At 42.9% G+C, this 12,112-nt stretch overlaps 1 protein-coding gene across 7 annotated transcripts in view; it reads left to right on the forward strand.

The window, feature by feature from the left end:
* Window positions 1-6,259: 6,259 nt before the first annotated feature.
* LOC126991800 (uncharacterized) overlaps window positions 6,260-12,112 on the forward strand; it is a 26,370-nt gene continuing 20,517 nt past the window's right edge. For 4 of the 7 annotated variants that reach the window (XR_007745860.1, XM_050850472.1, XM_050850471.1 and 1 more), the window contains exons 1-3: window positions 6,263-6,523; window positions 9,202-9,384; window positions 9,940-10,047. Coding sequence is in view for 6 of the 7 variants with exons in the window: in XM_050850472.1 (XP_050706429.1) it covers window positions 6,307-6,523; window positions 9,202-9,384; window positions 9,940-10,047 (508 nt within the window). In the remaining variant the exon portion in view is untranslated. Of the gene's footprint in view, window positions 6,524-9,201; window positions 9,385-9,939; window positions 10,048-12,112 lie in introns of all 7 variants that reach the window. The other 3 variants (XM_050850473.1, XM_050850469.1, XM_050850474.1) reach the window with 2 other exon arrangements.

Here is a 12,112-nt window from a genome sequence, read left to right on the forward strand (position 1 = left end):
ACGCGTTCGGCTCCCAATTGATCTATTTAAAAGTTTTTCAATATATGTTTTTAGGTCCATGGTGCAGAAGAAGGGTCAAACTACAACCAGAATTATAAAACTACCCAAAGAAATGGCCTTGTCAAATATGTATGGTTGGTTAATTTTTCGGCTCCCACATTAATTATTTCCAAGGGTTTCAATATATGTTTTTAGGTCCATGGTGCAGAATAAGGGTTAAACTAGTACCAGAATTACAAAACTACCCAAGGAAATGGCTCAAACTCCCACGACAGCCTTGTCAAATATGAAGGCTTAGTTCGGCACCCACATTAACTATTCCCAAAGGTCGAAATAGGGTTATAATGAGTGTTTTTTAGGTCCATGGTACATAATAAGGGCCAATCTACTACCAGAATTATAAAACTACCCAAGGAAATGGCCCAAACTCCTACGACTATCTTGTTTCGGCTCTCACATCAACTACTTCCAAGGGCGAATAGGGGATGAATCAGATTATAATGAGTGTTTCTTTAGGTTCATGGTACGGAGAAAGGGTCAAACTACCACCAGGGTCATAAAACTACCCCTGGAAATGACCCAAACTCCTATGAAAACCTTGGTAAATACGTGAGCACAGGCGCCGAAATGTTTAAAGATATGGACCTCGATCTGGCACATCATTTCCTCATTAGTGATTCATAGAGCTGAGTTGTCTTGTCATTATTTCCGTTATAAAGCTAATTATTTTCACAACTCCCACGCAGCAGATTCTTCTTTCAAAATGTGATGATAAGGAAATTAATGATATATTGGTCGATCCCCAAAGATGATTTTTCCATACAAATAGTTAAGTTTGAACGAAATGTCATGGAGGAGATAGAAGAGAAAAATAAGGTGTCATACTATAGGTCGTTAACAAAGTGAATTAAGATTGTTTAGAACACGACATAGCCGGACCCATTTATTCATACAAGCTGGTCAAACTTCATGTATATATACAGCTCGAGTACTATGTCTTGAGCATGTTATTCATTTCAACACGTATTGCAGATTATACATGTTTTGTGTGGCTTCCTGACCACTACGAAGGGGAACGAACCAATGCCTCGAGCTATAGGTGCTCGGGGGACGTAAACAAACGCCACAACACCCTTCCGCGAGGGTTGGAAGGCCCACGCGCGCCGCCGAGGAGGGTCCGGGGCTGCGAGAAATGCCTCCTCGCAGTAATAAGTCGCCCTAATGTCCACTTTGCATGCGCACTGAGGACTACATAGCAGAAAAAATATTAATTTGAATGGTTTTGTTTTAGTTTGTCCACTTGTGATCTTGGTGATAGTTGATGTTGCCCGCAAGGCAGCAACAGACCAAACTAGCAAGATCTGCGTGAACATCAACGTGCTCTCTAAAATTTGCCCTATCCGATTGTTATAAAGTCTTCTGATTAAAAAAAAAGTATTTCTCTGACGTTTGTGCCGTGTATTGGAGCCGAAACAGGACAAGTAAACGACAGCGGTGAGTGAAAGATAGAAAAAGTAAGCTATAGTTGAACCTCCCTCTGCGAGCTATTTTGCAGGGGCGAGCTGATTCCTGCAACAGCGGCCACGGCTGCCAGACCCTCGCCTACAGCTCGCCTAAGGTGCAGTGCACATCGGGGATGATAAGGGCTATTATACACTAGGCAAATTTTCCGTGGATCTACTGTCAAACCACGATTTCCGCTCCAAAAAATCCGCATAGAAGGAAGAGCAGACACTGCATCCTAGCCTAATTATGTCTTTCTTGGCTATGGATCGATGGTTGCACAAGGCTCTTAATTAGTCCTTGGCTTGCCGACTCATCCACTGCCTGTAGCCTTTCTCGTCTTCTGGACGTAGTTCTAGCAATATCTGCAGCTGCATATCACTTCACTGCGCTCCTCTCTTCTTGTAAGCCATAAATTGCCGCCTCCATATTCTTTTCTTTTTCCGTTGCTTGTGTAAATTGAGTGTCACTTACATAGAGCCAAAGCAACGGCACTTCGAGTGGAAACGGCCGGGGTGCGAACAAGGACATCAGCCATACCTCTTGTGAAAATGTGTCTGTCACCCTTCTCCCTTGTTATTTACCTGCAACAATAAGCTATCAATGAATCAAGACCACGGTACGCTGAGAGAGTGCGCGAGGCAAGTGTGTTGGGAAGACGACGGTGTGACGGTAGTGTATGTCCACATATGCAAAAATCCACGATTTTATGACTGAAGACGCACGCATGAGATTGGCTTGAACAGAGGAATTTATAGGAAAATAAAGAACGGAGAAACCCACCTCAGGGGTAGGTATGTTGAAATAGCCAGGTCGGTAAAGAAGAACACCCGCCTAGCAAAGATAAATTATGAGATTAGGGTAGCCAACGAGGCCAAGAGCGATCCCAAGGGCTTCTTCAAATTGTACAGGACGAAAACAGGGGACAGAATTGAACCGTTGAAAGCAAACACAGGTGAGCTCGTTGAGAATGGAGAAGATATGAATCAATGTTGACTGACTATCTCGTCTCAGTTTTCACGCAGGAAAATCTAACAACCATTCCGGAGAGAGTTCAGGTATATGAGAGAGAAGAGAACGACAAGTTGAGGGATGTGATCATCACTAGGCAAGTAGTCCAGGAAGAGATTGGTAGGTAACTCAGCCCCAGATAGAGCTACCATTGGGCCCTGGTGCTGCAAGTAATTCCGGGCCCCTAAAGCCCAAATGCACTGCCGAATTTTGGTTCACGAATGTGCGCGAATATGCAAGTCATCCTGTGTCGCGAACAAGTTCGGCATTTTTTTTTTTTTTTTTTTTTTTTTACGTTGTTGCCTATTGCGCCGGTAGGCATCTTCCCGGTGGGGCCTGATGGTCGGCCCCAAGGCTTCTTCCAGGTGGGGCCTGATGGTCGGCCCAAGGCTTCTTCCAGGTGGGGCCTGATGGTCGGCCCAGCCCGTTCTGGCGCAGGCGAGTGTTTATAGTGGCGCCATCTTGCATTGGCTCATGCTGCCCCCCGGGTTGATGGGTGGTCTTCAGGACAGCATGTGGGTAGTTTTAAGCCACTCGGCGGTGACTGAAAAATCCGAGTGGTAGCGTGGGGATTCGAACCCGCGTCGTCCATCACGCGGTGAATGTGGGCCCAGTACGCTACCATTTCGGCCACCGCCTACCCCTCTTGTCTGTTCTTGTCCGTTCGGGGACATGTCTGCGTCCACCGCGCGACTTTTGACGGTTGGTCACGACCGCCACGAAAGTTTCATGTTGCATGAAAAATTCGCGGCCGTTCGCTGAATGTGCACGAATGCAAAATGGACGCCGAATTGTCGCCGAAATGTAGCCGACATGTCGCAGACAATTCGGCGTCCGATTCGCGGTGTTCGGCGAATTGTCGCCGAATTTTGACAGTTGAAATTTTAATTTTATTGGCAAATTTGTCGCCGACATGTCCGAATGGCCAAGACTATTCGGGACATGTCCCCGAATATTGGGCGAATTAATCACGACACGGCAAACGGGTCGCGGTGGGAGGTGTACACGGGGGTCTGTCTATCTATCTATCTATCTATCTACGTATTATCTATCTATCTATCTATCTATCTATCTATCTATCTATCTATCTATCTATCTATCTATATATATATATATATATATATATATATATATATATATATATATATATATATATATATATATATATATATATATATATATATATATATATATATATAGAGAAAAAAAAAAAAATATAAAAAAAAATTGAAAACAAGAAAATATGAAGGACAAGAAGAATCATGAATATATAAAAGGTATGGAACTGACATTTTCTTTTATTTCATAATTAATTTACTATTTATTACTTTATTTATTTCTTAATATCATTATTCTGCCATTATTTGACCTTTGTTTCATTTTCAGTTATTTAGATTTATTTCTTCTTTCAGTTACTGGTTTGTTTATTAATATTACGTAAACATTCATTCATTCTAAAATATTTGTAGGAGGGCAAAACAAAAACAAGTCACATTTATAGATTTTATTACACATACTATCATACATATTACCACACATATTACCACACATGGTATTTACTCGCCCACAATTCTGTCCTGCCAGGCCACTGCTCCCCGGGTGTTGTAGTTGTCCATGAAGTAGGCGCGGATTCCCGTGCTTTTATATTCCACATGGGCATCAGATGATCAGCTGTCAGAAATCTTGGCACTGTCGGATAATTGTCCCCGACATGTCGCCGACACTCCGGGGACATGCGAAGACAATTCGGAGACTTGTCGCCAGTTATTCCGCGAAAAAAAAAAAAACGTTAAAATTTTAGATTTTGAGCTCGGCGACATGGACGCCGAATAGTCGGCGACATGTCTCCGAATTGTCCCCGAATTGTCTTGAGCATTCGCCGACATGTCGCCGAATGGTCACGAACTGTAAGAATCTTGGTCATGTCGGCGAACCGGTCGCCGAATTTTTTCACGAACTGATTCGGCGTCAAGTTCGTGGCCAAAATTCGGCAGTGTATTTGGGGCTTAAGTATCTTAATTTGCACACATCATGCCCGGGCGGCCGGGCCCCATATGAGACCGGGCCCTGGTGCTGAGATACCAGCTCTCTCCCCCCCCCCTTCCCTTCTCTCAAAAAGGGAGACAAGTCAGCCACCTCAAATTATCGCCCAATTAGCTTAACATTAGTTGTAGGAAAGATGTTGGAGTCGATAGTCGGGAGCATTCGGGACCATCTAGAGAAGCATAATTTCATTCATGATTCACAGCATGGGTTCACGATGGGTAGGTCTTGCCTTACTAGCCTGTTGTCCTTCTACACTAAAGTAATCGAGGCGGTTGACCGAGATGAAAACTATGACATTGTATCTAGATTTCAGTAAAGCGTTCGACAAAGTCCCTCATCACCGGCTATTACTAAAATTACAGGCTCACGGCGTAGATGGGAAAGTTTTGAACTGGATCAGGGCATGGCTTAGTGGTAGGAAGCAGAGAGTGCAAATCAATGGTAAAAAAATCTGAATGGGGTAGTGTTACGAGTGGAGTCCCACAGGGTCGGTGCTGGGTCCGCTGCTTTTTATTATTTACATCAATGACTTGCACACAGGAATTAGAAGTGATGTCAGTAAGTTCGCAGATGATACCAAGATCGGTAGAGCAATCCAATCAGACAGGGAGCAAAAACTACTGAAGCTAGGAAGGCGTGCTTGATGGCAAATGAAAGCTCTTTTAAAACAGAATAATAATCAGATAAAGGTTGGAAAGCATTAAATAGAATAAAAAAAAGTTATAAGCAAAAAACTAGGACGTGTCCAAATTGCGGCAAAAGGGCAGAAAAACAGGCTATTTTGTGACGGCTCGACGACGAACTTGGAATCGAGCTATCACAAAATCCTTCGAGTTGGTCAAACTACATTGCAAAGAGGGGCTACATGCCAAATGGCACCCTTCTAGAGGCAATAGCAAGGTCACGCTACACAAAAACGGCAAAGTGTCTGGAGTTCGTCAAAATCGCTCTCGACAGGGTTTACGTTTCGAGCTCTAGCGACGGAACCACTGGGAGTAGGGAAATGTTATGCACCATATTGGAAAGCACATTGGCAAGTGATTATGATAATGCCAAGTTTATCAAAAAGCCATCAGTACGCTACTTATGAAAGCAATCAAGACTCACTCACTCACTACGACGATTGCGATTAAGTGCATTGATGATTATTATTGAGGTTAATATCGTAATTGTTGACGGCCTTTTCGGAGCGCTGCTGCTGGCAGCGGAGCGGGGCTTGAAACCTCATCAACGGTAGGTAATAAACGGTAAACGCACGTGTGGGCATAACTTTTGTTGGTGGGGGGCAAAAATAGGCACCCGCGCAGACCTCTGACACACACAGACATATGGCATGTGTCGTCACAACGAACAGTTCCAGGAAATGCATCAAGCTACAAAATATCACTTAATCTTGTAATTAGCTAGGCAAAACGTTTTTACGTGTTTATGTCTAATGGCTTTCGGCGTAACCAAGTGAGACTTTCTTTAACAGAGGCATGACTATGGCCTTCACACACGGATTAAAATGACCTTCAGTAATAATCCCGGGCAATATTAATAAGTCTCTGTCCTCCTCTCACTGCACAAACACCAACATCCAAACATAAAGTCGTATCATTTTTCCTAGTACACACATTCATATCAGATCAAAACGTTTTGGTGTGTGTGTGTGTGTGTGTGTGTGTGTGTGTGGGAGGGGGGGGAGGGGGGTACTCGTCTTCCTTGGTGTGGCAAGCATCCCAGACAGACACTCCACTGTTAACCATGGCAGCAGCAAGAGCTCCAGCGGCATCTCTCCGCTTTGTGTCCCTCATCAACTTCTTCCTGGTCGTCCTCAGCCACCCGGGACAGTCACACTTGCCGCTGAGTGCAGCAAATGCTGCTATGGGTGCTCTGAGCTACGAGGAGTTGACAACCTCCCTCGTGGTCAACCAGCTGGCCATTGTGCAGATGATGCAAAATGTTTCGGACGCCTCTTGCGGTGAGTAACGTGAGGTTTGTTAGATCTGAACTTAGGTTTATTAACATGCCTGGTGATGGATTTGCGTTATCTGACCGATATTTTTATTTCGAAATTCTGCCAAGTTTAGTTATGAGAAACAATAAATGCCGATCCTATGGTGACTGTAAGCTTGACTTATTTTGTTGCAGCATAAAGGACATACCAAGGGCAGAGCTAACAAACGAAATATTACACAAATAAATTCGAAACTCGCACTCTTAAAAGATGACGCAACAAGGCATATATATATATATGCATATATATATATATATATATATATATATATATATATATATATATATATATATATATATATATATATATATATATATAACAAATTAGTGAATTGTATTGTTGCAAAAACATAGGTTCGCAACGAAGGAGAAGGATGGTGCTTGTCATCCAGCCCCATGCAACAAAGGCAGTGTGAGAAAAGCTTTACTTCTCGTCTATTTGTAGTCTGGTGATCACTGAGGGATGTAATGTATAGGACAGGAGACCCAATGTGACACTGTAAGAAATTATTAGCGCTCACAATGCACAAACAGGTTTACTGAGTTTGTGCTGGGAGAGATGAAGAAAAATAAAAGAGTAGCGAGACAAGAAAAAAGAACTAAAGAAAGAGCAGAGGTGAGAGGAAAGGTAAATAAGCTGAGAGGAGTAGAGAAGAAAGGGGTAAAGGGAAACCTGAGTAAAAAAAAATTAGTGGAAAGCAGAGGAGAGTAGAGGAGAGAGGTAAGGAGGGAGAGAGAAATGAGATAAAGAGAAGAAAGTAGATAGGAGAGAGAGAGAGAGAGAGGGGTCCAATAAGTGAGATATTACGAATTTACGAGTAAAATACACGAATAGTACAGGAAATAAAAGAAAGGACGACTGACTGACTTGCTGCTCGTGTAGGCTGTTCACAAGCGTTCCTGCACACGCTTACATAACTGTCTAATGTATACCGCTCGATTTTGTTTTCGTTCTTGTCTTGTTTTCATAAATGCCGCTGGGCGAAATAAAACTATTATTATTATCATTATCATCATTATTGTTATTATTATTATTATTTTTTTTTTTTACAACAAAGGAGGCAGCTCAAGGGCACACACACAAAAAAACAATAATAAAAAAAAGCCCGCCAATCGCTGCGTGGAAATATCGTTAATACTGTTGTCATCGCTGGCGTCGGTGGTCAGACTGGCACTATTCAATACCGAGCAGCAATTGTTCAAAAGTTCGCTACGCGCTGGCTTTCAGTTACTAATTTACCATCGCTGTCAGTTAAGGGTTCACTCCTACTTCTGATCGTCTTTTTGTTGTTAATATCATTGAAGAAAGACTTCGGATTAGTTTTACAGTTGGCGGCAATGTTTTCTTCGTGCCCACGCTTTGCCTGACCAACTATAGTCTTTTCACTCGTCGCCTGGCTTCTTGATAAAGTCTGATACTTCCCGGCGTGTTTTGCACTTTCTTTAGCCTGTAGAGCAAGTTTCTCTCCTTAACCGAATGTTTGAATTCGTTGTTAAACCACGGTTGAGTTTTATTAGTGTTACGTTGCTTCTCGGAAAACGGGGCATATGTATTCTGCTGGGTGAGTAATTAATTATTTAAAGTTTAGCCATGCTTCCTCTGCGTTGGAATCAAAGAGACTATAGTCTCCTTGGTTGGAATCATCTGATAGTTGAGTTTGTCAATTTACGTCGGACCTGCGAAACTTTCCCTTCTAGAATTAGGCATCATTATCTTGTTTTCAGTCACTTTTGTTTGAGCGACGCGCACTAATTTATGGTCGCAGGAACCGAGATGTTCTCCTACTGCAACATTACTGACTAGATTATCTTGGGTTACAATAACAAGGTCTAATGTCTCATTTAGTCGAGCTGGTTCAGCAGCCATTTGACTCGGGTAATTATTCTCTAAAAAATCAAGTATTCCATGAGAACAACTTCTGTACCGGAGCGTTACGTCCTATCAGTATGAGGGAGATTAAAGTCTCTAACACAACTGAGTCGCTGTTTAGGATTGTTGCAAAACGCTATACATTTCAACATCATCATCCAGTGATTGCCCCAGAGGCCTGTAGGTGACGGATATGTTTAATTTGCTTTTCACAGTATTTACTCACACGCACAAATGTTCAACATTAGTGTTTCTCGGTGTTGTATCACTGGGTTGCAAAATAACTTTTGGCATGAAGGGCGACACCATCACCTCGACGGTTGATGCGATCTTTTTTTTAAGAGACTGTAGCCATCTATATTGTATTCTGTAATTAAATTAATACTTGAGGTGTCAATGAATGTTTTCGTTTAGCGATTACATCGAAAATTTCCCTTGAAAAAAGACATCTCATTTCTTCAACCTTTTACTTAGGCTATGAGCATTGAAACTTAGGATTTTTAGTTCATCTTTGATTAAGTTCGGATATGGAGGTGGTGTTACATGCGGTGTTACGATTTGGCGTTAGAGAGGCCGCATGACGTCTATTTGCACGGGGATGGGGAACCGCGGCGAGCAGTTTACGATGAGAGAGAGAGAGAGAGAGAGAGAGAGAGAGAGAGAGAGAGAGAGAGAGAGAGAGAGAGAGAGAGAGAGAGAGAGAGAGAATGTATTTACTACAGATGGAGGCATGTTACATTTCCTTCCTTCACTACTTCCTTCACGCATAACAGCTGTTGCAGAGATGGGGAGACAGGAGGCGAGGCGGGCGGACGAGGCGGAGGAGCAGGTGGCGAAACTGGAGGCGTTGCAGCAGGCGGTGGAGACGGTGGAGGCAGGACATGAGCGTCGCCTACAGGAGGTTCTGGAGGCCATCACCAACCAGATCAGCACCACCGCCCAGGACACGCTTGCCAGTAGGGAACCGTGCTGTTTTAAATTTAAGGGGTTTGGACAATGTTTGTGTTTGGGATTTATATTTTTAGGATGTTGGTGTGTGTGTGTGTGTGTGTGTGTGTGTGTGTGTGTGTGTGTGTGTGTGTGTGTGTGTGTTGGGGTGGAGGGGTCATGTGATCATGGAGGTGTTAATGACCCTCACAAGCGTCGGGATCGCACCAAGCCGATATCTGTCCGTGCGAGTTTTGACCGGGACGAGAATATTGTGGTGTCTTGTGGGTCTAGTGGGGGGAGGGAGGGCGGGTGGAAGTAGATCTCTGTGACGGGGGTTGTGGAGGAGGGACTTGCCGAGTTTGGTTAGGTTTGTCTGGTATCGGTCCTGTAGGGTGGGCATTTTCAGCTGGGTGAGTGCATGCTTGTAGTTAGTGTAAGAACTGCCCAGAATCTGTCTGCATGCACGCCTTTGTACCCTCTCTAATTGGCGTTGCTGGGTCTTGTTGATAGAGGAAGCCCAATTGTGCATAAATAATAAAGGTGTCGTGTAAACCGCCCTCATGCACCCAACACTCATGCAGGTATGGCTGAGCTACGGGAGGAGATTCGGCTCGAGATGAACAGGTCCCTTGGGGCGCGCGAACCGGAGCAAGAAGCCACACCCACCGAGGCCATACCTGCTTCCCTTGGTATGGTTCTTTGTTCATAGACATTATCATTATCACTGTCGTTGGTGTAATCATTGTTATGGTCCTCTTTTTCTTCTACTTTTCCGTCAGAAATTTATTGTTCTCATTTTTCTTCAACTTCCTCCTCCTTTTCTCTCTTTTTTTATCCTTTTCATCTTCTTTTTCCTCTTCTTCTTCTTCCTCTTCCTTCAAAGGCTTCAGATACACTATTATCATTGGGATCTTTCTACTCCTCTTCCTCTTCCTCCTCCTCCTCCTCTTCCTTTTTCTCCTCTTCTTTTTTGTTTTACAGGTTAAAGAAAGAACAAAGCACGTCAGAAAACATTAGACTTTATAATGATGCCAGGCGACGAGTAAAAAGATTAGTATGTCAGGCAAAGCGTAGATATGAAGAAAATATTGCAGCCAACTGTAAAAATAATCCGAAATCTTTCTTCAGTTACATAAACAACAGAAAGGCGATCAGAAGTGGAATTGGACCTTTAACAAACAGCGACGGTGCACTAGTGACTGACAGCCAACACATTGCAAACCTCTTAAACAATTACTTTTCCTCGGTGTTTAATACTAACAGTCTTCCTCCCGCTACCACCAACACCAGTACTAATGTAAATCTCGAGCATGCATTGCCTAATTTTGAAATAACAACCGATGAAGTATTTAAAGCTCTCCATTCACTTAAAACAAATAAAAGTCCCAGACCCGATAAAGTATATCCTATACTGCTTAAAGAAACAAAGAGCGAAATAGTCTCCTCCTTCACAACCGCATTCAATATGTCCTTGCGACAAGGCATCGTCCCTTGAGATTGGAAAAAGGCTAACGTGACACCGATTTTTAAGAAAGGAGACAAAAAAATACCAGGTAACTACCCACCCATTAGTCTAACTTCAATTGTAGGTAAGCTACTTGAGAGCATAATTAGAGACAAAATTGTGAGTTACCTCGAAAGCCACTCATTAATTAGGGATTCACAATATGGCTTCCGTAACAAAAGATCCTGCTTATCAAACCTGTTGACCTTTTATAACGACCTCTTCTCAGTTTATGACGTAACCAAATCATTGGACGTAGTCTACCTTGATTTCCAGAAAGCGTTTGATAAAGTCCCACATCATAAATTACTTTATAAATTAAAGCAAATAGGTATTGACGGTTAAGTAAACTAATGGATCGCGAAATGGTTGAGCAACAGACAACAAAGAGTGGTGATTGAGTGATTTAACTCAGAGTGGGCGCCGGTCACAAGTGGCGTCCCTCAGGGTTCGGTTCTTGCCCAGTGCTCTTCATTATTTTCATCAACGACATGGGTGTTGGACTCAACAATCGCATTAGTAAATTTGCAGACGACACAAAGATTGGTAACTCGGTTTTCACTGACGAAGACAGGCAAAGCCTCCAAGAGGATTTGCACAAAATTTCAGCTTGGTCGGATAGATGGGAGATGCCCTTTAACGTAGACAAGTGCCAGGTCCTTCAAGTTAGAACAAGAAATGAGAAGTTCGATTACGAAATGCGCGGCGTTAAACTCACAAGCGTTCAATGCGTTAAGGATCTGGGGGTCAAAATCGCGTCAAACCTCAAATTCTCACAGCAATGCATCGATGCAGCAAATAAAGCGAACAGAATGTTGGGCTTCATTAAAAGAAACTTTTTATTCAAGAATAAAGATGTAATACTTCCGCTCTACAATAGTTTAGTCAGACCCCACTTGGAATATGCGGTACAGTTTTGGTCTCCCCACCATGCAAAGGACATTGCTAAATTAGAAGGTGTTCAGCGTCGGGCAACAAAAATTATCCCTTCCTTGGGCAACAAATCTTACGAAGAAAGGCTTTCCACCCTTAACATGTTCTCTCTTGAGAAACGTCGCCTCCGAGGAAAACTGATCGAATGTTTTAAAATACTTAATGGTTTCACGAATGTAGACAGAACAAAATTGTTCATGATCGATGACACTTTGCGAACGAGGAACAATGGCATGAAACTCAAATGTAGACAAGTAAATTCAGACTGCACCAAATTTTTCTTCACCAACGTTGTAGTGCGAGAATGGAATAAGCTC

Source organism: Eriocheir sinensis, unplaced genomic scaffold (assembly GCF_024679095.1).
Source record: "Eriocheir sinensis breed Jianghai 21 unplaced genomic scaffold, ASM2467909v1 Scaffold342, whole genome shotgun sequence".
Lineage (NCBI taxonomy): Eukaryota > Metazoa > Arthropoda > Malacostraca > Decapoda > Varunidae > Eriocheir > Eriocheir sinensis.